The sequence below is a fragment of the Polypterus senegalus genome, chromosome 3 (assembly GCF_016835505.1).
Source record: "Polypterus senegalus isolate Bchr_013 chromosome 3, ASM1683550v1, whole genome shotgun sequence".
NCBI lineage: Eukaryota > Metazoa > Chordata > Cladistia > Polypteriformes > Polypteridae > Polypterus > Polypterus senegalus.
Genome location: NC_053156.1, coordinates 97,579,431 through 97,606,690, shown reverse-complemented (window position 1 = coordinate 97,606,690; position 27,260 = coordinate 97,579,431). Strand labels below are relative to the sequence as shown.

General features: G+C 36.2%; 1 protein-coding gene across 1 annotated transcript in view; it reads left to right on the top strand.

The window, feature by feature from the left end:
- Nucleotides 1-27,260, top strand: part of man1a1 (mannosidase, alpha, class 1A, member 1) — a 458,739-nt gene that overhangs the window by 112,656 nt on the left and 318,823 nt on the right. The window contains exon 2 of the mRNA XM_039747655.1: nt 8,501-8,597. Coding sequence (XP_039603589.1) covers nt 8,501-8,597 — 97 coding nt within the window. The remainder of the gene's footprint in view (nt 1-8,500; nt 8,598-27,260) is intronic.

Genomic DNA, 27,260 nt, shown 5'->3' with positions numbered 1-27,260 from the left:
AAAAAGAGAAAAATAACATTGCAACAAATCGCATTATGAACTAAAAAATTAACTTTTGAAAAATCCGTAATACAAAAACCACCAAGAAAACTAACCTTGCATGAAACGAGTTCTGGCATGAAGTGTTTTCCTTCAGGTGTTTCTCTCTTGTGATTTCTTGGGTTTCTGGTGCTTTTAGCTGTTTAGCTGGTGGGAGTGAAAGCCTCATGCAGCCATTCCAAAAAGAACGTTCTTGTGACCCTCCACATTACTGGCAGTCTGGCTTTGTTTACATTGTGCTGCTTGAAAGCACAAGGGTTCTCCGATTGGTAAATGAGTAAACTGGTAAACATTTTTTCCACCTTTTGTAATTTCTTTCTTCGATTTCAATTTTCTTCAAAACTTTCTTCTGACAACTCTCCACTTGCTTAGAAGCCATAGTTAACTGCAAAAGCACACGAAATACTGTAGAGCACAAAGAGAGTGCACGCCTTATTGAAAACAATGAACAAGGAGCGGCTTTGCTTAAATGAAAAAGCATGGCAGCTCTCTTTCTCTCTCAGGCTGCCTGTGGGGGGAGGGGGATGTTTTCGCTTGCACTACAGCCTACAGATAGGCAGGCAAACACGTGCAGCAATCTCCTCCTTCCCTTCCCAGCAGGCACGTGGTCGCTCGCCCTTTTCTCTCTCTCTCTCAACTGAGGACTAAGGGAAACTGGCTTGTTCAGCAAACACGTGAAGCAATCTCCTCCTCCACCTCCCTAGCAGGCACGTGCTCGGTCGCCCTTTCTCTCTCTTTCTCTCTCTCTTTCAGCTCAGCTTGCAGGCAGGCAAGGGAACCTGGCTTGTTCGTATACCGAGTGTGTGGTTGTGAACCGAGGCAAAAGTTTGGCGATCTTTTGGTCGTGAACGAGTTGTAACGTGAACGGGACGTTCGTGAACCGAGGTTCCACTGTATATATATATATATATATATATATATATGTGTATGTATGTATGTATGTATGTGTATATATATATATATGTGTGTATATATATATATATATGTATATATATATATGTATATGTATGTATGTGTATATATATGTATATATGTATGTATGTGTATATATATGTATGTATATATATATGTATATATATATGTATATATATATGTATATATGTTTATATATATATATCTATATATATATATAGATATGACAACAACACTCATATCAATGACAAAACAATTACATTAACAATCATGTTACGTTATTTTTAAGATCTTTCCTTTTTTTTTCATAACTTCTTTAACACACTACTTCTCTGCTGCGAAGCACGGGTATTCTGCTAGTTAATACATAAATCACAAAGTGAATACACACTGAATCACAAAATTAGTGTATAATCAACATAAAGGAATTAAACAATATGGGATAGTTTAATCTTAAACAATGATCCTAAATCTGAACTTTTAACAAAATACTACTTGAGCAAGTACAACCTGAATTTGAATGCCCTCTTAAAAGGCAAGTTGAATAGAAGACAAAAAGAAAACAATGCATGAAACAAATGAATTTAATTGAAAGTGGAGATAAGTTAAAACTTCTGTTAAAACTCCGTTAATACTATCCTCAATTGTTCATCACCATCAACAACTTGATAATAATATTCCACACAAGTGTTATTCAACTAGTGTGGCAGGCAGTATTGCACAGTGGTTAAGGCTTTAGACTTTAAACTCTGAGATTGTGGTTTCAAATCCTGCCACTTACACTGTGCAACCCTGAGCAAATAACTTCATCTACCTTTGCTCCAATTGGAAAAGGAAATGTTTTCACACTCCATGATGCAGCTGCCCTGTGTGACTCTTGTGGCCCTCACCAACTCCAAGCAAAAGCACTTCTGCTTCAGCACCTTCCACACTCAAACCCATCTCTTGTGCTTCTTCCACCATGGACTTCCTCCTCTTTCTCAGATGTTTCATTTATATAATGCATTGCAAGCATAGTGCTTGGTAGCTGTCCAGCCACATGGCCCTCTGCATCTTCAGCCTTATCATTAGTAGTATTGTTTTGTAATAATTTAAAAAAAAAAAAAAGCATGAAAATACTGCCTTGACCAAAAGTACTGCCTGTTGTGTTGGCCTCGTTGCCAGCCCTGGATGCAACAATATTTTGCAACAACATTGAACAGACTGCATTTATTGCAAAAATTAACGTGTAAATTTGGCCCTGGCCTAATTGTGACTAATTGCTGTGTTTTAACAAGTACTAGTAATAGATAGATGGAGGTCTTATTTCAGTTGTTTTTCTCCTTTGATATGGTAATACCTAGGGATGCATGATAATATTGGATTAAGTTCTGTTTTGGCAGATAATGGGTTCAAATAATTTTATTGGAATCAGACCAATGACTAAATTTGACTGATAATTCAAATCAATTATTTGATGATGAATTCACTGTGTTCCAGATGAGTAAGAAGTTTAAGTGACGCTGAGCTACTGTGTGAAATGACTATGGTGTAGAAGTTATTCAAAGTAAGTGAGAGTGACATAAAATATGCCATTTGTAACACTTGTTCAACTAATTTCTTGCGTGGAGGAAACAAAGTGTGACATTTCAATACCACCAACTTAATTATACACTTCAAAACACACTGTCCTGACAAAATACTATATGCAGAATTCCTCATAGCAAAAGAGGAGAATCCTGAGCCACCATGTACAAAATCAAAAACTGCAGTTGTACAAACTGTTAATCGGTTTCTTGAAAAATCCATAGAAATTTTATAAAAATAGCCCTAAAGCTCAGGCAGTTAATGTAAAGGTGATGGAAATTATTGCTCTGGATGGTCAGCCATAATCAGGAGCTGAGCATTTTGAATCTTGGTACCTGATACCCACTCACTGTTATTTCTCTGATGTAGTGCTTCCAGAGTTAACATAATATTGTAGAAAGTTATTTGCACACACTCCTTGCTGACGATGTCACAGCCATTAGCTTTACAACTGATATATGGACATCTGATACGAGTCCCATGAATATGTTTAGTTTACCTGCTTAGTGGATCAACTGCAGTTTTGAATTAAAGAAAGGAATCTTGCACTACCAAGAATTCTTAGGATCACACACGGGTGCTGCACTCTTCATGATGTTTAAAAGAATGTTTAAAACATGGAAAATACCCAAAGAGGATGTTCATGTACTACTACAAGACAATGCACATAATGTTTCAAAGGCCATAGAGGAATGCAGGATCTCAAGTTTGCCATGTATGGCACATACTGTAGTTTACAGCTTGCCATGAATGACCGTGTACTATCCTAGAACAGTGTCTTGGATGTAATAGTGATCGGCAGAACAATAGTTTTGTCATTTTAAACATTCACAATTAGCCAATTTTCATCTCAAAACTATACAAACTGAACTTGAATCATTTGGTTGAATCATTTCTGGCTACATATCAACTAGATGGAATAGCACATTCTATATGATGCAAAACTTGCTGAACTAGAAAAGAGCCCTTGGGGCTTATGTCTCTGATTTTGAGTTACTGGCAACTGTAATAACTAATCATAGGGGTTTGATTCAGAACATTCTATTTGAACAGCTGATAAAAAAAATTTCCAATCTGAAGCACTGGCTTCTAATGTTATTCCCTCGGTTAATGCATTAAAACGACTGACAAAGGGTGTTCATATTGACTTTGCAGTTAAAACCAGTAAAGCACTTGGAGGCTGTAAACAATCATTTCATTGATATTTGCACAGAACCTGTGTAAAGAAAAACATAATTTCCTACAACAAAGCAGAGATGATGCTGTTTGTTAAGAAAAACCTCTCCATCATGCTAAAAAAAGAATACAATGATAAACCTCCAGAAAAAAAGTTATTGTTTATTTCTTTACCGATGCCCCTTGTCACCGCTGCTATTTGCAATTGTCATTGAACCACTGGCGGTTCACTGTTGTAATACAGATCAGATAAAGGGGATTATCAGAGGAGGACTGGAACAGAAAATTTCTCTATATGTAGATGATATGGTACTGTATATATCAGACCCACAAAATTCTGTGCCTGCAGTCTTAACAGCACTGACAGAATTTCAAAAGATATCTGGTCTCAGAATTAATCTGAATAAAAGTGTACTCTTTCCAGTGAATTCTCAAGCATATAATATTAGATTAGACACCCTACCTTTTATCATTGCAGAACAGTTTAAATACCTAAGGGTAAACATCACAAGTAAACATAAAGCTCTTTATCAACAAAATTTCGCTGTCTGCATGGAAAAAATTAAGCAAGACTTGCATAGATGGTCAACACTTCATCTCACTCTAGCTGGAAGAATTAACACTGTTATGATAATTATTCTTCCTAAGCTTCTTTTTTATTTCTAAACATTCCAATATACATCAATAAACCATTTTTTAAGTAATTAGATTCAACCATAACCTAATTTATTTGGAACTCAAAACATCCACATATCCAAAGAGCGACCCTACAAAGACCAAAGGCAGAAGGTGGCATGGCTATACTTAACTTTCAGTTTTATTACTGGGCAGCAAACATACAAGCTATAAAAAAACTGGACACAAATACTGTAGATGAACATACACAGACCTGGTCCGCAATAAAAGTAAAATCCTGCAGTACTTCTCTATATTCCCTGCTCTTTGCCCCAGTAAATGCAAGTTATCGGCAATATACAATACTAATAAACCAATTGTGCTTCACTCACTTAGAATATGGAACCAATGTAGAAAGTATTTTAAGACAGAGAAGCTTCTATCTGTGGCACCCCTGCAAGAGAACCACTTCTTTCAACCTTTGCAAACATACGCAGTTTTTAATATCTGGAAAAAATTTGGAATTAACTTGCTTAGAGATCTTTATATAGACATCTTTGCATCCTATGAACAATTACATTCCAAATTTAACATTCCAGCTACACATTTCTTTCACTATCTTCAAATTAGGAACTTTGTTAAACAGAACCTGCCCGATTTTCCACATCTTGCACCCTTGTCCATGCTGGAAAAAATATTGCTCATTTTCAAGGACTCAGACACCATCTCTGCAATATATTAAATTATTTTACAGTCCCTCCCTTTCAAAGATCCAAGAGGACACTGGGAAAAAAGATCTCTTAATCAATTTATTAGAAAAGGAATGGAAAGTAGCAATTCAGAGAATTCACTCGAGCTCCATATGCGCAAAGCATACAATTATACAACTCAAAATTATATATCGAGCACATCTGTCTCGTCTAAAACTCTCCAAAATGTTTCCAGGGCAGAATCCAACTTGCGAGCACTGCAATCAAGTCCTAGCCATACTGGGTAACATGTTTTGGGCCTGCACCAAATTAACATTATTCTGCACGAAAATTTTTAATTACCTTTCAGACAGCCTTGGTCTCACAATCCCTCCTAACCCATTAACAGCTGTGTTTGGGGTTCTTCCAGAGGGGCTTAAAGTGGAGAAAGACAAACAAATTGTGATTGCATTCACTACACTGTTGGCACGCAGACTTATTCTGATAAACTGGAAGAACCCTAACTCTCCTCTTTTAAGTTAGTGGGAAACCGATGTTGTATACTATTTGAAATTGGAAAAAATCAAATACTCAGTTAGAGGATCCGTACAGACTTTTTTCAAAACATGGCAGGATCTAATCAGTAATATTTTAGAATAAGCTCTTAAAGCACAGAGGAAGCAGTTACTTCTGCATTTATTTTTTCTTCTCCATTCATCTCTATTGGCCAATTTAGGTATGTTTACAAGCCTTAAGTTTTACTACTTTGGCCATGCACTTTCTCTCAGGGGTGGGGGTCGACTTGTTCTCAGTTTATTTCTTTACCGTTGTATGTTTTTCCATTTTTTAAATTTTCTTTCAGGTGTGGTTAGACTTATTTAATCAAAAATAAACAAAAACTATTATCTAGTATTTAATAATGCAGCTTGTAAAACCAAGGATCAAATAGACAGCTAAATCTGGCTGAACAGAAGCCATTTATTTTACTTATTTAAAATAATGTGCAAATGTTATTGTTATTCTTAAGTGGTATTGCTTATTCCATTGTTATTGTATCATTTTATCCATTTTTCAATTTTCATTTTTTCAATTATTGTTGAATTTGTTCCATCAAAAAGAAAGAGAAAAGTGTTATTTAAAGCAACAGCCTGCAAAAGTACTTATAACCAGCAAGTAGCCAGGTAAATGTGGCAGACGTCATTTGTTTTTAATGATTTAACATGATATGCAAAATTGTTATAGAAATAAATGTTATATTTCTCTGTAATTCTCATCCAGACAGATCAACTCTTATTTTTCTGTGTATCTTATAAATGTGCATATCGCGTATCGGTATCAGAATTGGCAGATAAGTACAAAAACATTATCGGATATCAACATTGGTCAACAATCCCCATATCGGTGCATCCCTAGTAATATTGCTAGTGATTTTATGGTAGTATTGTTCATTTTGCATTAATTTGTTGTTTTTCATTTGCTAATTATTGGCTACTACTCTATTGAGCATACTTTCAAAAATGTTATGTTTAGGACAGTTTGGCAAGTTAGTTACAGAGCTTCCATCATTACTAACACACATCAATTAATGTAGTTTTACATCACTTGAATGGGATTCTGCTGTATATAAAAGCTATTGAGTCAACATAAGCCTATTTGTGCTTCATTTTTAGCTCCATTATAAAGTACTGCTGAAAAGCACCTATTTATTGTAGTCTACTAACATAATGTAATTGCGTTTTATTATTTCTGTTACTTTTGAATATGGCTTATTGTTTCATGCAACAAATTAACATGGAGGAAGTAAGGCAGCTATGAAGAGGATGAATAATGGGAAGGCTGTTGGTCCAGATGACATACCCGTGGAAGAATGGAGGTGTTTAGGAGAAATGGCAGTGGAGCTTTTGCATGAGAAAGTCATGAGTAGCAGAGACGTATTTAAGAGTGGTATACGATATGTACTAGGGAAGCATGACGTGAGATCTGTGGTAGGATTGACAGATGCTTTCAAGGTTCACAGGTGGGATTGAGGATACCCTGGAGAGGTAGAGATATGCAGTAACCTGTGCCTGCAGGTTTTTGTTCCAACCAGATTCCTAATCAGTGACAACACCTGATAATGCTGATCTTATTTAATTAGCTGGTATTTTTTCTCTTATTCTACATTCAGAAAAGCACAAGAGCATGATTTTATATTTATAAGACATTAAGAAATATTTCTGTTTTTGCTATAGATTTAAATGCTTAACTCTCTTTTGTTGATTTCATTATTTTGCCCTTTCTCTGTGCAGTTTTCCCCCTGCATTTGTATCTTATTAATGACAATTAAAAACGAGCAGACACCCAGGCAAACAACATCAAATAATCAAAGGCTGCAACTACTTTAGCATCAGACCTGCTAATTAGTAAATAATGGTTTAATTAAACAGAGCACCTAGAAAAGTAGAGTGAAAATCAAGATGAAAATATTGTTAAAAAGGAGAAAATGCATTGTTCCCATATAACTGCTTGATACATTTTAATATATATATATTATATTTGAACTTGCTGTATTTTTTTTTCATTACAATTTAAATTTATTAGTAGTTGGAGTCTGAACATTTTTGCCGACCCCGACTCCAAATACCCAAGATTGTCTCTGACTATGACTCCGACTCCACAGCCCTGGTCATATCAGTTAACTTAGGTACTGAACGCACCTGCATATTACACCATATATCCATTTTGTAAACTGTTTCTCTTAGTCTAGTTGAAGATATAATTTTCTCATTCATCCATGCAGAATTCTTATAGCTATGCAATGTATTGGGGGTGTCTTGTATGCACAGCCAGCCTGTTACAGATTCCCCACAGCCTCTCAATGTGATTCATATCAGTTTGACTTGTCCATTCCAGAACCGTCCATTTTTATTTCCCAGCCATTCCTTCATGAATTTACTGGAATGTTTAGAGTCACTTTCAGTTAAGATTAAATCTTTTTTGCAGGTGATCTCACATTATCCTCAAGCACCCTCTAGTACAATGAAGAATTCATAGTGGATTCTGTGATGGTAAGCTGCCCAGGACCTGATGTAGCAAAGCAGACTTGAACTAGACCATTTCCACCAGCATGCTTTACAGTTGGTTTAAGGTGCTTCTGATCAAACACTTCTTTGATTTTCGCCAAACATAGATTCTGGTATGGTGACCATTTTTCTATCTATTTTTGCATTGTGTATCCAGAACATAATGTTCCAGAGGTTGTGGGATTTTGTCTTGTTGTTCATGAGCAAACTTTAGTCGTGCCCCGATTTTCTTTCTGAACAGCAAAGGTTTCCTTTTTTCCTCACCTCTCATGTAGATCGAATTTATGCATCCTCTTTCTAGCAGTAGACTCATGCACATTGACATCAACAGTAGCAAGAGCTACATGTAAGTACTGTAATGAAGTTCTAGGGTTTGACAAAGGCACTAATTAGATTTTTAGTACATTTAATATATTTTTTGCATTTCTTTCTTATTTTCAGATGATGAAATTTGCTTGGGATAGTTACAAACATTATGCTTGGGGATCAAATGAGCTGAAACCAATTTCAAAGCAAGGGCATTCAAGCAACTTGTTTGGTAAGTAATGCATTATGAATAGCTGTAATAAAATTAACAATAGCATTAGTATATTATCCAAAATATAATTAATCACATTTTTATTTCCGAACTTCATAAAAATCTAATTATACATTTTTCATTGATTAAACATTATTTGTCTTTATCATCTTGAAAGAGCAGTACAATTGTCTCCTTTTCTTAAGCTAAACTATATAGAATTTTAAAGTATTAGCAATCCTCTGCTTAAATGTAAGCCTTGATTTTTGTAGTCCAGCTTCTTAAATACTAGACCACTATGCATACAGCAAACTTTATTTTGTTCACATCTTATTGCAAGCACCATTTAGAAGCATTTTATATAAAAAAAAAATAAAATAAAATCACAGTAATGTACATTTTTGGCCAAAACAGTTTAACATATGTTACATTTAGTTAGGTTACATAGTAGATTTGGAATCTGGATTTTATCTATGAAGCACAGACTTGTTTTTTGCTTGTATGTCATCTTGCTGATGTGCTCTGCAGTCTATTTTCTCATCTGTTACCTACAAAATCTTGTTGATGTGCACTGCAGTCTATGTTTTCATTTGTTACCAAAAAACTGCAAACCATTTGAAACACTGGAGCAAAGGTTCAGAATTTGAACTGCAGCCTGTTAGGTTCAGAGCTTTAACCTTCTTCTGTATAAATGATTTATATCCTGTCAACAAATCTAGAATGGCTCAATGGGGAATGTCTGGATAAAGAGGTAATAAATGAGGATGAAGAGCAGATGTCCACATGGTGATAAAAACACTGTGGCTTATGACCTCCATTACTTATCTTTTTTCTAGTCAATGTTTAATTGTTCCATAAAAGACTAGTTGGTATTGGAGCAAGACTAACTTGAGAGTCATCAAGAACTTCTGTATCTTATTTTTCCCTGGAATATGGCAGACCCCGATATAACAGGATCCAAAGTCTACCTAAATGGTGTTTCCATGTGCTGTTTGTACTGGACTGAATCTTAAGGGAAGAGCAGAAATGTGGCTTGCGTGTTATGTTAAAAACTGTGTAGTATACAGATGATAATATGTCTTCACAGAACTGCTTACCTGATTTGGTTTATTTATAGCTAGAAGTGCCATATTTTTTTTTTTTTCATACTAACACCCCTAAGGCTCCACCATGTGCCATCTGAAACATTTTGTTCTCTTTTATGGCCCATTAGCCTGGCATACTAATAGAATATCCCTACTGCACCATCCTCCAAAATCCATAAATTGCCTAAAACGGCTTGAGTGAACATAAAAATAATGTTTGCATATATTTCCACTTTAAATGTTTGCAAATGTTTTCAATTAAAAAAAACTTTCCTGGGTCATGCTGTTGCATGGTAGAGAGCAGCTTCATTGTTTATTTATGTACATTAGTGCTTATTAGTTAAAAGCAAAACACATAAAATAAGAAATATTTTGTAGATATGTAAACTTTGTATCAGTGCATGCTCACAAGTTCTGTAAACATTTTCAAACCTCATATGGTAAGTGGCTAGAGGGACTGATTATGAAACTACACATCAGCAGTCCACATGAATCATGTTTTGTTGTTTGTGCATTTTTCCACCTGGCACTGACTTTGCACTTCATCAGTATCTGCCTCCTTGGGCATATCTTGTGTTGCCTTTCACAATGGCATTGTAGGTTCTCTTACTTTGTATTTTTAAGTAGTTTATTTGCCATTGAAGTGGTACTTTTTGCAGTTTTCTTTGTTGGATGTACAATTTCTCACCTTGCACTTTATCTGCATTTTCAAAGTTGCCACTGCCTTGACTGTTTCTAATGTTACTTTTCACAGTGGGAAGAAACGTCATTCTCATTTTGTTCACTGTACAGAGCAGCATTGCCTTTTTCGAAATTTAACTTGTCTGCTGAGGAATTTATTGTGAAAATACTGTCAGCAGTGACATTTCTGCTATTGCTGATGAAAAACTTAGCTATCACCACATTTGCATGTACATTAACAGCTGACCTAAATTTGATAGCAGACTTATCCCTTTTGCTTGACTAGCACAACCTTTCATAGGCAAAAACTGTTCATCAAGCGTTATAATCTGTCTTTACTTTTAACCTATTATGTGGTTCTGCAGAACTGTGAAGGTGTCTGATACATAGCCGAACAGCTGTCAATATTCAAAGTACACAAGCATCATCAATTTCAAAGTACACAGCTAAAGGAAAAAACACAAAGTGACACATTGTACGGTGCTGGAGCTGGAATGACTGGCGGAAGGTGTGATTTAGCTGTGAGTGACACACTGTTTGGGATAAAAGTAAAAAAAATCCAATGATTTAAGTATGCATCTGCTGTCAAACCATTATATGAGTTGTTATTTCAAAAGTGTACTAAGCTGTCAGATCGAATGTCACTATTCAGATATAGTTCAGATTTATTGTAAAATGTCTTATTCAAAGACTAAAGATGATATTCGGTTGAAAACAGTGGTGATTTGTTTTGCATTGGGCTGATTTTGGCACTGTGTTGCACCAGACACACTATGCAATGCTGCAGTGTTTTATCAAATCTGTTTTTGCACATCCTTTCACAGCCATCCATTTTTTTCAAAGTTTAAATAATTAGCTTACTATATTAATAGGTTAACACTAGAATTACCAGAGCCTACGAGAAAACTCAAAAATCCAGCCCACCTTAAATCCGTTCACACCTCTCCCTCAGCGTCTTTTGTCCTGTAAATGTGCCGATTAAGACAAGCAGCAAGCAGCCGGCTATTCCATCCCCCCACCCACCGACGCAGTCAGTGCTCGGTGTTTATCTTCGAGTGAAGTGCTCCAGCTTTATTGGGTAAAAAAGTGCATCGTCATTCAGGATACATACATTTCATGTGTGTTCAGTGTCATCAACAATATCTGTAAAAACGTTAACACAAACATTTTTCATGTATTACTAATAATTGACAAAATGTAGGCATGAAATGTATAATGTGTGAAACCTGAAATACAAATATGAAATAAACACTTTCACAAAAGGTACAAGTATAACAAAACAAGTGCACTTTTATTCAAGAATTTAACCGAAGAAAAAAGAAAGCAGGTTACGGTAGGCGGTTGATATGGCAGCTTACATGGTGCCATGCTAAGAACTGCTGCCTTTCAATGAAGAGGTCACTGTTTCGGCATCAGCTGCTTCCCAGATTTACCATTTTGAGTAGTGAGCTACTCTTATTAGTTATATCATACAAAAAACATACATTTGATTTGCGTCTTTAAATTTATAGTACTTGTCGTTTTTTTTTTTTTTTGTTTTTTTTTCAGTTTTATTCTCTTCTCTCACGTTCCAGCTTCCACATATGTGACGCCTTTTTCAGATAAAAACATGGTAGGTAAAAACTTGTTTTGTTATACCCCCTCTTTATTTGAAAACCGTGTCAGATCTTGTGAGCAAACGAGACTGGAAAACTGTGGACGTGGGTGTGAGTGTTGTACGTTACTGAGAATGACTGTGGATGTGAATTGTTTTTATTCAGCTTTATTCTTGAGTATTCCTACTCATGCTGAATTAGTATGCGCCTTCTGAACCATGATGTCAAAGCAACTCTGATAAAAAATGATAGACTTAGATATATATAACATTTGGAATAATTAATTTTATGACCTGTATCGTACATTTCGGAAAACGTTGTTGCACTAATGCAACATTATATTCATCTGCATACCTTCATGCAGTTGTAGTCATGACGTGACTGGGTTTTTTTTTTTTTTCTGATCTTGGCCAGTGTCCACATGTTGCTGCATGTTGGTACCTCTTTTCAACTCCAGGAGATGCAGAGGACAGAATAGTACAGACTAGTCAGTTCCGAGCTATATACAATCATCAGATTCAAATGTTAGCAGTTGCCACACACACCCAAGGACCGTCCGTCTTAAATTTACAACATGTGTATAAGGTGTGAAGCCTGAAGTCCAAATATCAAAGAAACGCTTTCACAAAAGGTACAAATATAACAGAACAAGTGCGCTTCTATTCAAGAATATAACTGCAGAAAAACAACCTGAGTTAGGGTGCGACATTAACACGCATTTGCTACGAGCGCTTTGGTGATGCAATGGTATCAGCTGTTGACTGGTAATCTAAACTTCACGGGTTTGATCCCGGACAAGTCCGTTTTAAGAAGTGAGCTGCATGTATTCTTACTATTTTAGAATAAAAACATACATTTGATTCCAGTCTGCAACAGCCGGTGTAATTTATGATATTTGACACTGCTGTTTTCTACGATTCGGAATGTAAGGTGAAAGACATTCTGAAATATAGGATGGAGCAAGATTATTTAAGGCTTTGTAAACCATAAGCAGTATCCATCCATCCATCCATCCATTATCCAACCCACTATATAATATAGGGTCATGGGGGGTCTGCTGGAGCCAATCCTAGCCAACACAGGGCTCAAGGCAGGATCAAATCCCTGGGCAGGGCGCCAGCCCACCACAGGGCACACCCACACACAAATCACACACTAGGGACAATTTTATAATTGCCAGTGCACCTAACCTGCATGTCTTTGGACTGTGAGAGGAAACTGGAGCACCCGGAGGAAACCCACGCAGACACGGGAAGAACATACAAACTCCATGCAAGAATTACCTAGGAAGTGAACCCAGATCTCCTTACTGCTAGGCAGCAGTGCTACCACTGTGTCACTGTGCCACCCAATAAGTCAATTCTAAATGACACAGGTAACCAATGTAGTGACATCACAACTGGACAGATGCGCTTGGATTTTCTTTTCCTAGTTAAGATTGCACTAGTTGCAATCGATTGATGTCTTTTTTGGGTAGTCCTGAGAGGAGTGCATTACAGTAATCTAGCCAACTGAAAACAAAAGCGTGAACTTATTTCTAAGCATCTTGCAGTGTTATAAAAGGTCTAACTTTTGCTATATTTCTGATGTGAAAAAATGCTGTCCTAGTAATCTGTGATTTAAAATTCAGGTCAGAGTTGATAATTACCCCTGAATTACTTACCTCTGTCTTGACTTTTAATCTTAATGGATAAAGTTTATTTCTAATACCCTCAATATATCTATTTTTGCCAATCAATAAAATTTCTGTTTTTTCCTTATTTAGTTTGATAAAATTGCTACTCATCCATTCAGAAAGTCAAGTAAGACATTGTGTCTGTGAATCGAGAGTCAGGTTCATCAGGCACTATTGATAAATACAGTTGTGTGTCATCAGCATAGCTGTGGTAGCTCACGTTATGCTCCGAGATAATATGACCAAATGGAAGCATGTAAATCGTAAAGAGCACTGGACCCAGGATAGATCCTTGTGGGGCACCATATAGAATATCATGGGTCTTTGAAGTATAATTACCACAACTAACAAAGAATTTTCTACCTGCCAGGTAGGACTCAAACCAATTTAAGACACTGCCAGAGAGGCCCACCCGTTGACTGAGGGGATTTGTAAGAATATTGTGATCAATGGTATCAAATGCAGCACTCAGATCTAAGAGGATGAGAATAGATAAATAGCCTCTGTCTGCATTTACTCGCAGGTCATTTTCTAGTTTGAGTCCAGTTTCTTTACTGATTTGTTCTGAAACCCGACTGAAACTTATCAAGAACAGCATGTTTATTGAGGTGGTCATTTAGCTGCATAATGACTGCCTTTTCTAAGATGTTACTTATGAAAGGCAGGTTAGAAAAAGAAAACGGAGGAGTCAAGATTATTTTTCTTGAGCAGGGGCTTAACTACAGCAGTCTTAAGACAGTCTGGGAAGACCCCTATTTCTACAGTAATGATGAGTTTACTATGTCAAGAATGCTATCCGTTAGCATGCCGGAAACTTCTTTGAAGAAACTTGTTGGCATTGGGTTAAGGATGCAGGTGAAGGGTCTCAGTTGAGAAATTATTTTATATAAAGCAGGTAAATCTATCCTGGTGAAAGAATTTAATTTGTTTAAAATTGAGTACCAGGGTTTAAGAGGATTAGTATTGGGGAGATGTAGTATATCTTTTCTAATATCATTAATTTTGTGATTAAAAATACAGCAAAAGCCTCACAGGTTTCATTGGAAATTTTTGGAGGCATTCCATTGAGTGACCTGGGTTTAGCAAACAATTGATTGTAGAATAAGACCCCTGGATTACTAGCATTGTTATTTATAATTCTAGAGAAATAATAACCGCCTCTCAAGATGGACTATTTTGTTGTATTCTGTTAATTTAGCCTTCAATATCTCATAGTGGATAATCAGTTTAGTTTTTCTCCATTTATTGCCAGCTCTCTAGCATGTTCTCTTTAGATCAGACACTCTTTGAGTCTTTCATGGAGTAATAGTGCTAGAGGATTTTTTAACTGTCTTTTCATGTATGACAGTGACTATGTCAGTAGCAGCTCTCACTTTAGCATTAAAATTTTCCATCTTACTATTTACATTATCCTCGCTCTTGTAGTAAGCACTACAAACGGACTGGTTGCTTAGACTGTTTGTAAACTTTGAAGCTGCAGATGAGTCAAAGAAGCGTTTTTAACAATATGCTTATCATAAATTTTTTCTGTCATTATTTCTGTATTAAATAGTAAGAGAAAATGGTCTGATAAACCAGTATCAATAATCTTTAGTAGTCCTTTGGTAATTACTAGGTCCAATGTATGCCGTGCTTTGTGTGTTGGCTGACTAACATGCTGGCTCAAATCAAAAGAGTCCATGAGGTTCATGAATTCTTTTACTTTTGGGTTACACTGATTATCGATATGAAGCCAACTATTAGGAATGTGTCATTGTTCGTAATTATAATTGAAACCAATTCTGAGAAATCCTCAAAAAAAGACGAATTGTATTTAGGAGGTCTATACACGGACAGTACAAGAGACTGAGAAACTCAATGAATAGCAATGGCAAGATACTCGAAGGACTTGAGTATACCAAAACTGCCATCTTTACACTTCAACCGGCTCGAATAAATGTTTGCTAAACTGCCCCCCTTTCTTACCTTGCCGATCCACATGAGCAAAGCTGTAATACAGAGGCGCAGATTTGATTAAAGCAGCCGGATCATCAGAGCTAAGCCACTTTTCACTTAATGCAATAAAATCGATTTTCCTATCACTAATAAGATTGTTGATGGAAAATGTCTTGTTGGTTAATGCTCTAACATTTAAAAAAGCCATATTTAATGTCTTGGAAGATCAGAACTGAATTGTAGGCACATTATGGGTATTTGAGATTCGATATTAACGCCGCTCTTTGTGTATTTTTTATTTAATCTTTAGTCTGTTTTTATAGCTTTAATAAATTGCTAATCTAGAGGTGTAATTGTAATTACATTATTTGTATTTATGCCGCACTGTCTAGATTTTTAATATGCATTGAGGTTAGTTATTAGAGTATTGATGCAGTGCACTTTTGAGGAAGATTTTGCTACAGAATTCTCATCTCCTAGCAAAGCAACAGAAAGTCAGGGGAGACTAATTACCTTAGAGATATTTTCGGAAAGGATCAGGGTTCCGAATCTTATTAGGATGTAGACCACCCCGCTTGAAAAAACGCGACCTCTCCTAGAAGAGGTCCCAGTTGTTCACGAACCCGATGTTTGTCCTTCGCAGAAGCCTTTTAACGAGATGTTTAATGCCAGCAGACGACTGTAGTACTCATTCGATCTTCTAACAAGAGGTAAGGGACCCAAGATGAAGATTCTTGCAGCCGGGGTCTTCTCCTTCGTGGCTGTAATAAATGCTGTGAAGTCCGCCTTGAGAATCTCTGACTGTCTGTATCTCACGTCATTTACCACGGTGTGTATTACAATGGTTCCCACTGCCCTGTTCTAGTGCCTCTCGAAGACTGTTGGTGCTGTTCTCCTAACATTTTAAACGCAAGAACCGGGAAAACAAGAGAAAGATTTCTGATTAGGGCATGAGATGCTTAGGTCTCGTACAATTGAATCTCCAATTACAAATACATCACGTGGGGTTGAAGGCAAACTGGGGGAGCGGAGAGGGTAGAACCAGTTCTGGGTGGAGATGCTTGCCTGTGCCAATGGAGGTGATCTAGCCTTAAATCCCCACCTGCATAGCTGAAACAGACAAGAGTTCCTCATCGTTGACGTTGTTGATACGATGACGAGGTGCGGGTGTAAAACTCACTTGGTCTTGAAAGTGAGCGGCACAGCTTGGAGTCAATGTTACTGAACCTTGATTTGCTGTGACAATTTCAGATGTCGGAGAGGATTTTTCCAGTAGATGAACCTTCATATCCCTTAGGTACCTCCGTCTGGACAGGAGTTTCTGGATCTGGATATTGAGGGCCTGGAGTTCTTCAACAATGCAGTCCATCTCCCCGTTGGCCATTGTGTGGTTCCGCTTCGTGTCCTAGAAAAAAAAGAGAGAGAGAAGGTTAGACAGAAGACCTTGCTGTTGGTAGTGTGTGTAGATCAGTGACTTTAAAAGACTTTGCTACAGATAAATATTATACTAGTGAGGCCTTGGGGTCCAATTCCCCAAGGCAAAGTATATTAATTTCTAAAACTCTTGATCTAATGTGAACGGATGCCTTCAATGATTTGGAACCCGCAAAGGTCATTTTTTTGTTTTTGGTGTCGGTGGTACCAGCTAGTGCTGGGCGATATGGAAAAATCATATATCACGATATACCACACACAATAAAGTACGTTTTCAGTTATTCTCTGAAAAGTTTGACAAAAATATCATTGCATACTTTTTTTTGCAACTTTATTTTGAAGTGACATTTAACTGAACTGTCACAAATGAGAAAAATACATTTTAGTTTAGCAATATAAATGTACCAACTGACAACAGATGTGGTGGAGGTAGAGCTACAGTAGCCTTCACATTTTTTTATCCACATCATAGTTATTTAAATAGTATTATCAAAATAAACTTTATTTAAAAAAAAAAATTAAAGTGCACAACCCTTTCAAGTTTCTGAGCAGAAAAGCACTCAATTATAAAAAATAAACACAAAACATTTTTCAACCTTGTAGTGCAAAGTTTGCAAACCAAAATAAAGTATCAAAAGTAAATATCAGAGTTGAACATAACACTGTTTAAGGCATTAGCCATGAATAAAAGTGCAAACATAAAAGGCTACTTTGTAAAAGTAGAAAAAATGACTCTGTCAAATTTATAGATAGATAAATACTTTATTAGGGGGTCTTTCTCGGAATTACTACAGTAAAAATGACAGAACAGTAAACTAAAAGTACCTCATACAAATTACTGCACGAGTAACGCACCTTGGGCTATCATGGCTCCCATGTGGTCATCTGGAAAGTACGCAGTCTGTAAACAGCGAGCACAGAGGATCCAGTCTTTGCTGATGTAATGGATGGTTATGCTCATGTAGGGCTGCGTAGCTCTGCTCGTCCATAGGTCAGTTGTCAAGGCATAATGGACCACACTGCGAACATCCTTCTCTACTTGGGCCCGGCATGCGTTATATAAGCGAGGCAACTCGACTTTACTGAAGTGCTTACGACTGGGCATAACGTACCTCGGGTCAAGGACTTTGTTGAGGTCTCGGAAGCTACCCTTCTCAACTGCATACACGGGGGTCATGCCTTTACAAATGTAATGCAAGATGGCACATGTGATTTCTTTATGGCGCTGGGACGTTTTTTCATACGGTGTGCTTTTTATGAAAGACTCTTTAATTTTAGGCTGGCTATATTTTTTCTCGCCACTTGCCCGGGCTGTTTCACAACTTTCTTTACGTCGCATTTTTTCGATTCTCCCGTATTCTTTTTCGTGGACCTTCTTCAAGTGGTAAAAGAGGTTTGTTGTGTCCGTGTCGGGCGCAGAAACAGTCTTTTGGCAGAGTTTGCACATGACTGTCTTCTGCTCCGTGTCAGAGCTCTTGAAGCCAAAATGCAACCAAATCACTGACGTACCCCCACGTTTCTGTAAAAGTACTTCTTGGGCTGCTGCCTGCATAGCAGTTTCAGTTTGTTGCGACTCCGGGCATTCATCTTTAACCTCTTGCGTCTCCATCTTTAAGCACTCGCGAGTTAACTAGCGTAAAGCATGTCGCAACAACGTAAAGCGTCTTGTCCCAAAACCACAAGACGGAGTTTCTTTGCGAAAAAGTTCATTTTTATTCTTGATTATCACTTATATAAAGGGTAGAGTATGCATTGCATAGCGACAAGACATTATCATACATTTGTCATAGCCTATTTAATGCAATATTTTATTTAGTAATTGATAAAATTAGGTTAGAAACGATAGAAACGATAGAAGAGAAATAGGACGATAGACACTTTTCTATCGTCCCCACAATACATATCGTCATATCGCCCAGTACTAGTACCAGCATGTAACACCTTGAATTATTATTTGCCTTGTTTGTGTCAAGAATCCCTTGATCCCTTTAACTTGATCTTGAGTGCGTTGGTATGGCTTCTTTCTCCTTGGAATCAGGCAATTTTTCTTTTGCTTGTAGACATTTACTATAGGCCATTGTTTGGGTTCAGCCTCATGTGCCATTATCTTTAATGGGCTAGGAATAGCAGTATTTACCTGTAGGTATAAAGACGTGAGACTTCTGCTCATTATTAGTCAGCATTGCAACACTTCATCTGTCATTGCTAAAACCTACCTGTGTATCCTATAAAGGAGGAAGTGAAGATGGTGCCTGTTGTGCTGGCCCTCCTATTACTAACTCACTAGGTGTTAGGCCTGCTTCATTGGGGATACCACATATTAATATTTATGCTGGTGGTAAAACAAGTGGCAGTTTTAATCCATTTTCTGCTTGTATAATAGCTCATTTGTTTTAATGGTCAAACTGAATGAGTGAGGTAAGCACAATGTACATGTTTCCTATAATTTTTTCTTCTATATACATCCTTCAATAAAACTTTAACCACTGTAGTTGTATCTCCTTTGGCTGCTATTGTGGCCACCACTCAATTGAAATGCATATCCATCGCCACAAGTAAATACTCGCAGTACACATTGAAGTCAGTCAGTAAATAAATGCTAAGGAATGAGGCATTTAGTAGGTTTCACAATATTCAAACTATTGTCACATAACATTTGCTACTATGAAAGTAACCTAAAGTTCATTTACTTTAAAACAATGTCAACCATTCCTCCATTTTTGACAACTGTGTCAATTTTCCTCTGTGTTTTACAGCAAATAGGCCCAAGGATGGGAAGTAAAATCAAAAGAAAATGGAAGGCAAAATAATGTGGAGTTTATTAGTTAAAGAATCATGTTCTATGGATGTTTCTGTAAAAGTAGAATTTTCTACATAGATTGGAATTTTCTTTAAAGTACTAATTTATTATTCTCTATGTTCATTGTACCCTTTGAAGATGAGGAGTGGGTCAGTACATGCTGGGAGATAATTCTTTATATTGGCTTACGTGTCATTCCTTTAAGTCAGTGGTCTTAAACTCTGGTCCTGGAGAGCTGCAGTGACTGCAGGTTTTCATTCTAACCCTTTTCTTAGTTAGTGACCTGTTTTGGCTGCTTAATAACTTATTTTGAATTAATTTTAATTGACCTGCTCTTGAAGACTCTGACCCCTTAATTGTTTATTTTTCCTTAATTAGCAGCCAAACAATAATGAGATACAAAATAATCCAAAACATGACCAGCAAACTGTGTACATCATACAGTATCTGAAAATAAAGAAAGACGAAGTTCTCAGGAATGTTGATCTGCTCTAACATTTTAACAGTGTTTTTGTTAATTAAGCAACTGGTTGGAGTTGAAGGCCCTGACTTAGTTCGTCTTCTGTCGGCTCAATCATCTCACATTTCATTTCTGTTTGGGTGCTATTTAAGGAAAGAAAATTAAGCAATTCAAATGAATGATCAGGGGAACAAATCTTAAAAAACAAGTCAATTAAAATAAAAGAAAAGGAGATAGCAGCAAAAACTGGTCACCAGATAAGAATAGGGTTAGAATACAAACCTGCAGCCACTGTGGCCCTCCAGGATTGGAGTTTGAGACCACTGTTTTAAGTATAGTCGGTCAGCCCATTAGGCAACATGCGAGGGGTCCCAAACACCAAGGGGGACCACCCCTCCAACCCTTGATGTCTCAAACAAATGATGGTCAGATACCAGGAGCTCTAAAGACCCTTGTGAGTGGGTCTAAATGGGGCTGCAACTATAGCCATGGTAAACCACAATTGCTTTCATACAGAACAAATAACACAAAAATTTGTATTTTGAAGTAATTTTAAAATGTTGAAATTGATACTTGGAAATTGATTGCCTTTGGCAAACCTACTGAACCTTGTTAATTATTATTGTGACAGCTTTTTACCACAGTTTTACAGTTGTCTGCAGTTGAAAGACTGTAATACACATGTGTGCAACAGTGTTCAATAATATCAATAACAGTGGAAGAAGAGGATTTGCAGAGGTAAGACGAATATGTAAATATGGTGAAAAGTGAGCTGGAGAAGACAATGAGGAAATCCCACCTGGTTAGCAATGTTCAGTGGCATTGTGGCAACTTTTAGTCACAACAACATGGGGATTTGTAGTGTAGCTGTTTAGGAAGGACAGGAGATTGACATGCACACTGATGGAATAGTTAAAAATTTAAAAACACAACTTCCAGTTGGCATAGTCCATGGCATTTGTGACATTACTGCTTAATACTGTCTCACCTTCTGTTAGAGTTCTGTAAAGTTTCTCCTATCTGCTGGTTTACATTCCACTGCAAGCAGAAAATAATAATGCCCTGAGCAAACTATACATTATTGTGAAATATTTGCATTATAGAAGAATCTTCTTTGTTGGTTTTGACTCCAACAAAGAAATTTACTTAAGAGTTTTGTCAAATTTCATTAACATGTCTTCTGCTCAATGATGTGTGCTAATGCTCTGGAGCATGGTTATATCTTATTGGATGACAATTACCATATGGTCTCACCTTGGGCAGTTTGATATTCTCTTAATACGTCTTTTTTCTGCTTTAACTAGAGATTAAACCATAAACACAGTAACTGATAAAATGTTTTTTTAACTAAAGAAAATTGTGGAAAAATTACAGAGCTCTTAATTTTTCAAATAATAAACTTGAATTACCACAAATGTCCATAATTTAGAGACGGTCTTCAGTGACACATTCCAGGTTAGAGATATGAAAGCATACAAAAATAGGTAAAGAAAACAATTCAAGTTACTGAAAGTCATTACCTATATAAACTGGAAACCAATTCACCAGTGAAGTATGTACAGATGTGTGCAGATTGCAAACCGTGGTCTAACTCAGTCCTATCTACTATACATTGGACACACTAAATTCTTTCTGTGCTTGCCATGCACCACTGCATGATTCCAGTTTCTCTGTTTCTATATATTACCTCAGGAAGACGTCTATGAAACCAATATGGATGATGTGTCAGTTCATGTTTTAATAATTTATAACCACCATTTAGCTGACATTTGTATGGCCGTTTTTAATGCTTCTCCCACTGCTAAAAAGAAGTATGTGGCAACGAATGCAGACAGTTAACTCAGTAACATGAATATGAAATGCTGCAAGAGTTAGTTGCTGGGATATATTAAACACATGATTCCAGACAGTCTGAACCACTTCATAATATTGTAATACACCAAATTAAAGCCCTATAACTCAAGAGCTCTAAAATTATTTTGTTAACACCAACTACCAAAAATAGTAGACTTGACTGTTTGTCAACTTTGGGATTTGGGTTATAAACATTCCATCTCAGAGTTTCCAGCATGTCTGAATTGGCAACTTCATTTTTTCCACACACATCCTCAAAACTATGTACTGTGCTGAGCTCTTTTCATGGTACTTTAAATTTTGACAGCGTAGCTAGACCTAGTTTTAAAATGCATCAGTTACATTTGCTGTGGAAACCAATGTCATAGCTCAGAGCATAAAAAATAATAATTGCAGGGAAGAGATTTACCTTCTGTGGAATGGTGCCAGGACACAAATTCATCAATTAACATCAGCAGAACTTAAGAACTGGTCATTGGAAACAGAACATCCATTTACATTGGTGAATGTTGTGTGGAGAGGGTCAGGATCTTTAAATTTCTTGTCCTTACCATTACTGGTGTAGATGCCCAACACAGCCCTCTGCTATTATCATGGTTTAACAATACCTTTACATTCTCAGACAGCTGATGGAATCCCAAACAGCTCTTTTTATGCTCACCAACTTCTACAGTTGAGGCGGATCACTGGAGCACAGCTCTGTTCTGATCACAACATATATCTGTACAACACATGTGGCTATACAAAGGCAAACAGAATGAACAAATACAGTACCTCAGGTACACAATAGGGTTTATGAATTGGTTTACCGTCAGGTCATAAGATTACTCAGCAGATGGTGATTGCTTTAATCATAGACATGAATGCATTTAAATGACATTTCTCGTCTCTTTCCTCCCACACTTTCCTAAGGTATTAATTTAGGTTTCAGCCAACCTGCTTTTTAATATTCTGGGATACTCAACGTTATATTCATGGTTTGCTTTTGGATTTATTGTCTGACCCGTTGCATATATGTCACTAGGCTGCAGTAGCCTACTGTAAATGTCAAGTAAATATCTCTTTTGCACATGACAATAAACTTGAACTAAGCTGCTGTCAGAATACAAAAACAACATGCCCATTGTTTTTCTTAAGATATCCCATGGCAGGTGTTAATTGGAGTGTGCCTGATATAGTGGACAAAAGTAAGTATTCTTCAGTGTGATTAAAAAGTTATGCAATAAACATTTGAGCAAAGAAAATTATAAGCAATCAGTAAAATATTAGTGTAATGTTACATTGTTGATTTAGTCTTCTTTAGACAGGCTGGCTTTTAAAGACATTATAAAATCTGTTCTGTGCAAACATTATATGTTTGCTGTATGTTTCTTTACATGGCCCCACATATGGCCATCTACAAGTATTTCTGAGATAATTAATCTACATAGAAATAAACATTACACCTGTTCTTTTATTTTGTAATTTGTTTATGTAGGTCTACAGTAGTTTTGGATACAAGGCAAAAAACATCATTGAACAGAACTCAAATCTGTCACAGGTTACACTCAAGCATACACCTATCATCACTCAGACTAGGCCAATTTAAAGTATCACAGTAAACTTAACATGTAGTAATGCCTATTCCCGAGTATAATACACAGTCAGAATCGGCCTCCTAAACTAATGATATAAATTCTGAATAGTTGTCCTCGCATCAGATTAGTCTGTAGTGGTGCAATTTTCGCTCCATTGATACTTCTTGATCATCACTTTTAATGTTTACTTATTGCATAGCCTGCACTGATCATGTTTATAGTTATTGGTGAAGAGTTTTAGTTCTTGTTATTCTAAGGAAAACTTTAATAATTTGTCAGGGTGTTCTGCAGTCATGGTACCAGGCAGCGCCACAGGTGTGCTATGGATTAGACTGGGAGGTTTAGGGGAAAGAGTTGTGTTAAATGGGAGGAGGACTAAAGAATGATGGTGAATGGCAAAATGAAATTCTTGGGAAGGTTTTCTTATACAAACAGGTAATATAAAATTCAACAGGAACAGAGCAATTAAAGTTCAAAGCAGAGTCATTTTAAAACCAGACAATAGACTTCTCCTGTCAAGAAGTTAATTTAATCTGCCAGTTAATAGTAATAAATTGAATAAAAAAAATGTATATAAGACATTATTTTTATAAGTATGTATCTTAGATTGTGAGTTAATGTTTGTTGTTGGTATTCTGTTCTGAACAGTCTATAAATTGCATTTATTATGTGATTCATATATGCTTCCTTTTGGAAATTTGTAACTGTATATTCATTTATGAATAGGCACCCTTCTCAGTATTATTTGTGCAAAAGCCTTTTACTGCAGGTATGATGCAGCTGTTTTCACATAGATATGAAATGTTATATGACATTTTTATCAGTATACTCTGCATTATAGAGGTTCTCTTTAAGGAAGGCAGAGAGCCTTTGCAGCCAGCTTTGTGATTGGGGAACTGCAGAGTCTGGTAATAAGAGACATAAAATATAAGCATTTAGTTTTTATAATGGCCTCTAAGGTACTAACTACATTATATGTGATGATTTGGTTTTAATCTTATTACGAAAAAGTCATTTTTTGGGCTTTACAATAAAATATTTAACAACTTACAAGGTAATGATTTCCACAACTTCACATTTTTGTTAAATTTGCTGTATCAGAAATATTGGGTTGATTCAATTTTGTTTCTGCGTATGCATATTTTATTCCCATTTTCTATTGAATTCATTTTTTATTTCAGTGATTTATGGTTATAGCCATATTAGTATCTTATTTATGGCATTTTGTTTCTTTGTTCTGATGTGGTTATAAACCTTTGCTATCTTTTTTCTATTTTTTTTTGTTGTATTTCCTTAATTTTTCATATTTTTCAGATGACTTTTCCATTTTGTCTAAGGAAATGGCACATTACCAGGTAACACAGTATGAACTCTGAATTTTGACCACCATGAAACAAAGACTTTATTAGAAATTATCAGTCAAACAGCATCAAGAAAGAAACCAATTAGGGAAAGAAAATCTAGTTTTGACTTTTATTTTGTTTTATGACTTGGATTGGGTTCAGTCCTAATAGCAAGGAAATTATAGGATTTCAGCATACCAACTTTGCTGACTTTCCTTACTATTCTTTGCCTCCTTCCAAATGAAAGATGTCTGCAGTTTCTCTGGGACTTTTGAACTGTCCTGTTAAGCACATTATGCTGAATCAGACCCATTCATGGTTTTGCTGAAATTGTGTTACTTTGTTTTAAATAAAGCCCTCAATCACTTCTGCCGGTCTTTGAACCAATGTGCAGACAATGTCAAGTCAGGCTGATATTCATGCACACAGACTGCAAGTGTCCGAATGGTATTGTGTAAAAGATATGTTAACAGTGTAACCACCTGCAAGTGCTCAAGCAGCTAGCACACAGATTCCTTTCAATACAATGTCTCCATTCCATGTTTTTTTAGCATATGCTAGTTATAATAAGAGATATTGTCATTAGTTACAGATCTAGGTTTCTTTCATAGTGCAGGGCTCTGTAAGATTTAATCCAAATGATTGGAGGAAGTTAGTCCAATAAAAGGTATCAGTATCCAATATTGAAGTAGGTTTGTGCCTTGGATGTTAAAATAGGATCCTTTCTTTTCTTAGGATAAGTAATACTTTGTACTTTCAGAGCTCTACATTCATAATTTCAAAGCAGTTAAAAAACCTACAAGGGTTTTCTTTGGCAGTTATTTTCTTGTTTTCTTGGGGAGTCAAGGCTCAGGGTCTGTTAAAACAGGGCATTTTAAAGACCATTGAGGCATTCATTGTGTTACATTAGGCTATACAAGAAATAAACTGTTGTTGGACTGTAGATTTGCTTGTTCCGTAATAGAAGATGCAATAGAAATTGAAAATTAAAAACAAAAATAGAGGATTTCCTTTACAACACCCAACAAGCCATATCGAGACATGGTAGGCTATCACAGCATACACTTTGGAAAGTTCTGGTTTAGATTAACTTTGGGACAGTAGAGTTTTGACAGTTCTTCACAAAATATTCCATAATATTAAAGCCAGCAAAGTAAATTTATTTTTGTAGAACTGTATGCATACTGCTTATGAATCTGTCCGTTTTTCTTTTTATGTTTCATCATATAAAAAGTATAGAGGGTATGTAGTCTACTAGCTACAATATACCAATAGTGATGATTCATATAGCCTCATAACACCTGAAATGTACTTCTCAGTTTTGAAGCTTAATAATGTTAATAAAGATTTAGTAATTTTAATATTTCAAATTCTGATTAAAGCAAACTTGGTTCACTTTATGTAAATATTAGACCTGGGAACGTTAACATTAATTTTTGTGATTGAACTGGCCTGTTTAACGCAATGAAAAATTTTGTAGAATCCCGGGCCGGCAACAAGGCAATCACGTCAGGCAGTGCTTTGGTCAGGGCAGTATTTTCATGTAATTTTCTTTTTTTACATTATGAAACAATAATTAGTGATGCACCGATATGGAAATTGTAGGCAATACCGATAACCAATATGTTTTTGTCCATCTTTGCCAATACCGATAACCGATGGCTGAAACATATATATTTTTTTATTTACTTTAGGTATGAATGTTTTAGGTATGCTGAAAATATATTATGCATTATCAAAGAAACATTTGTAGCATGTGAAACAGAGTAACTTTTTATTAACTTGCTGAATTTGATGCTCTTCTTTGCTATATAAGCAGCCAGTACTTTATGCGGGGGAAAAGAGCAAGATATGGCTCATCTCTATAGAAAAAATACTCTAGGTCATGTACAAAAATCTGTTTAACATACACATTCTGAGTAACTTAAGCACATCAAGACACCATGCCATTACATAACATGGCATTGGGTATATTAACAAAAAAAATAATGCATATTCTTTGTGCTATAATCAGACATATATTACTTTAAGTAAAACTAAGATAAAGGGTACAATGAGGCCAGAAACCCTGGGCTTAAGTTGGCTTCTTTAAAAGTACAAATGGTAGGTTTTTCTTAATAAAAACAAGCATTTCTGCCTTTTCACAAGCAAGCCTGTTTCTCTTTTCATTTACATTTTCATTGTAAATATAATTTATATATATATAATACAGTACACCCTCAAAATTCATGGGGGCTACGTTCCT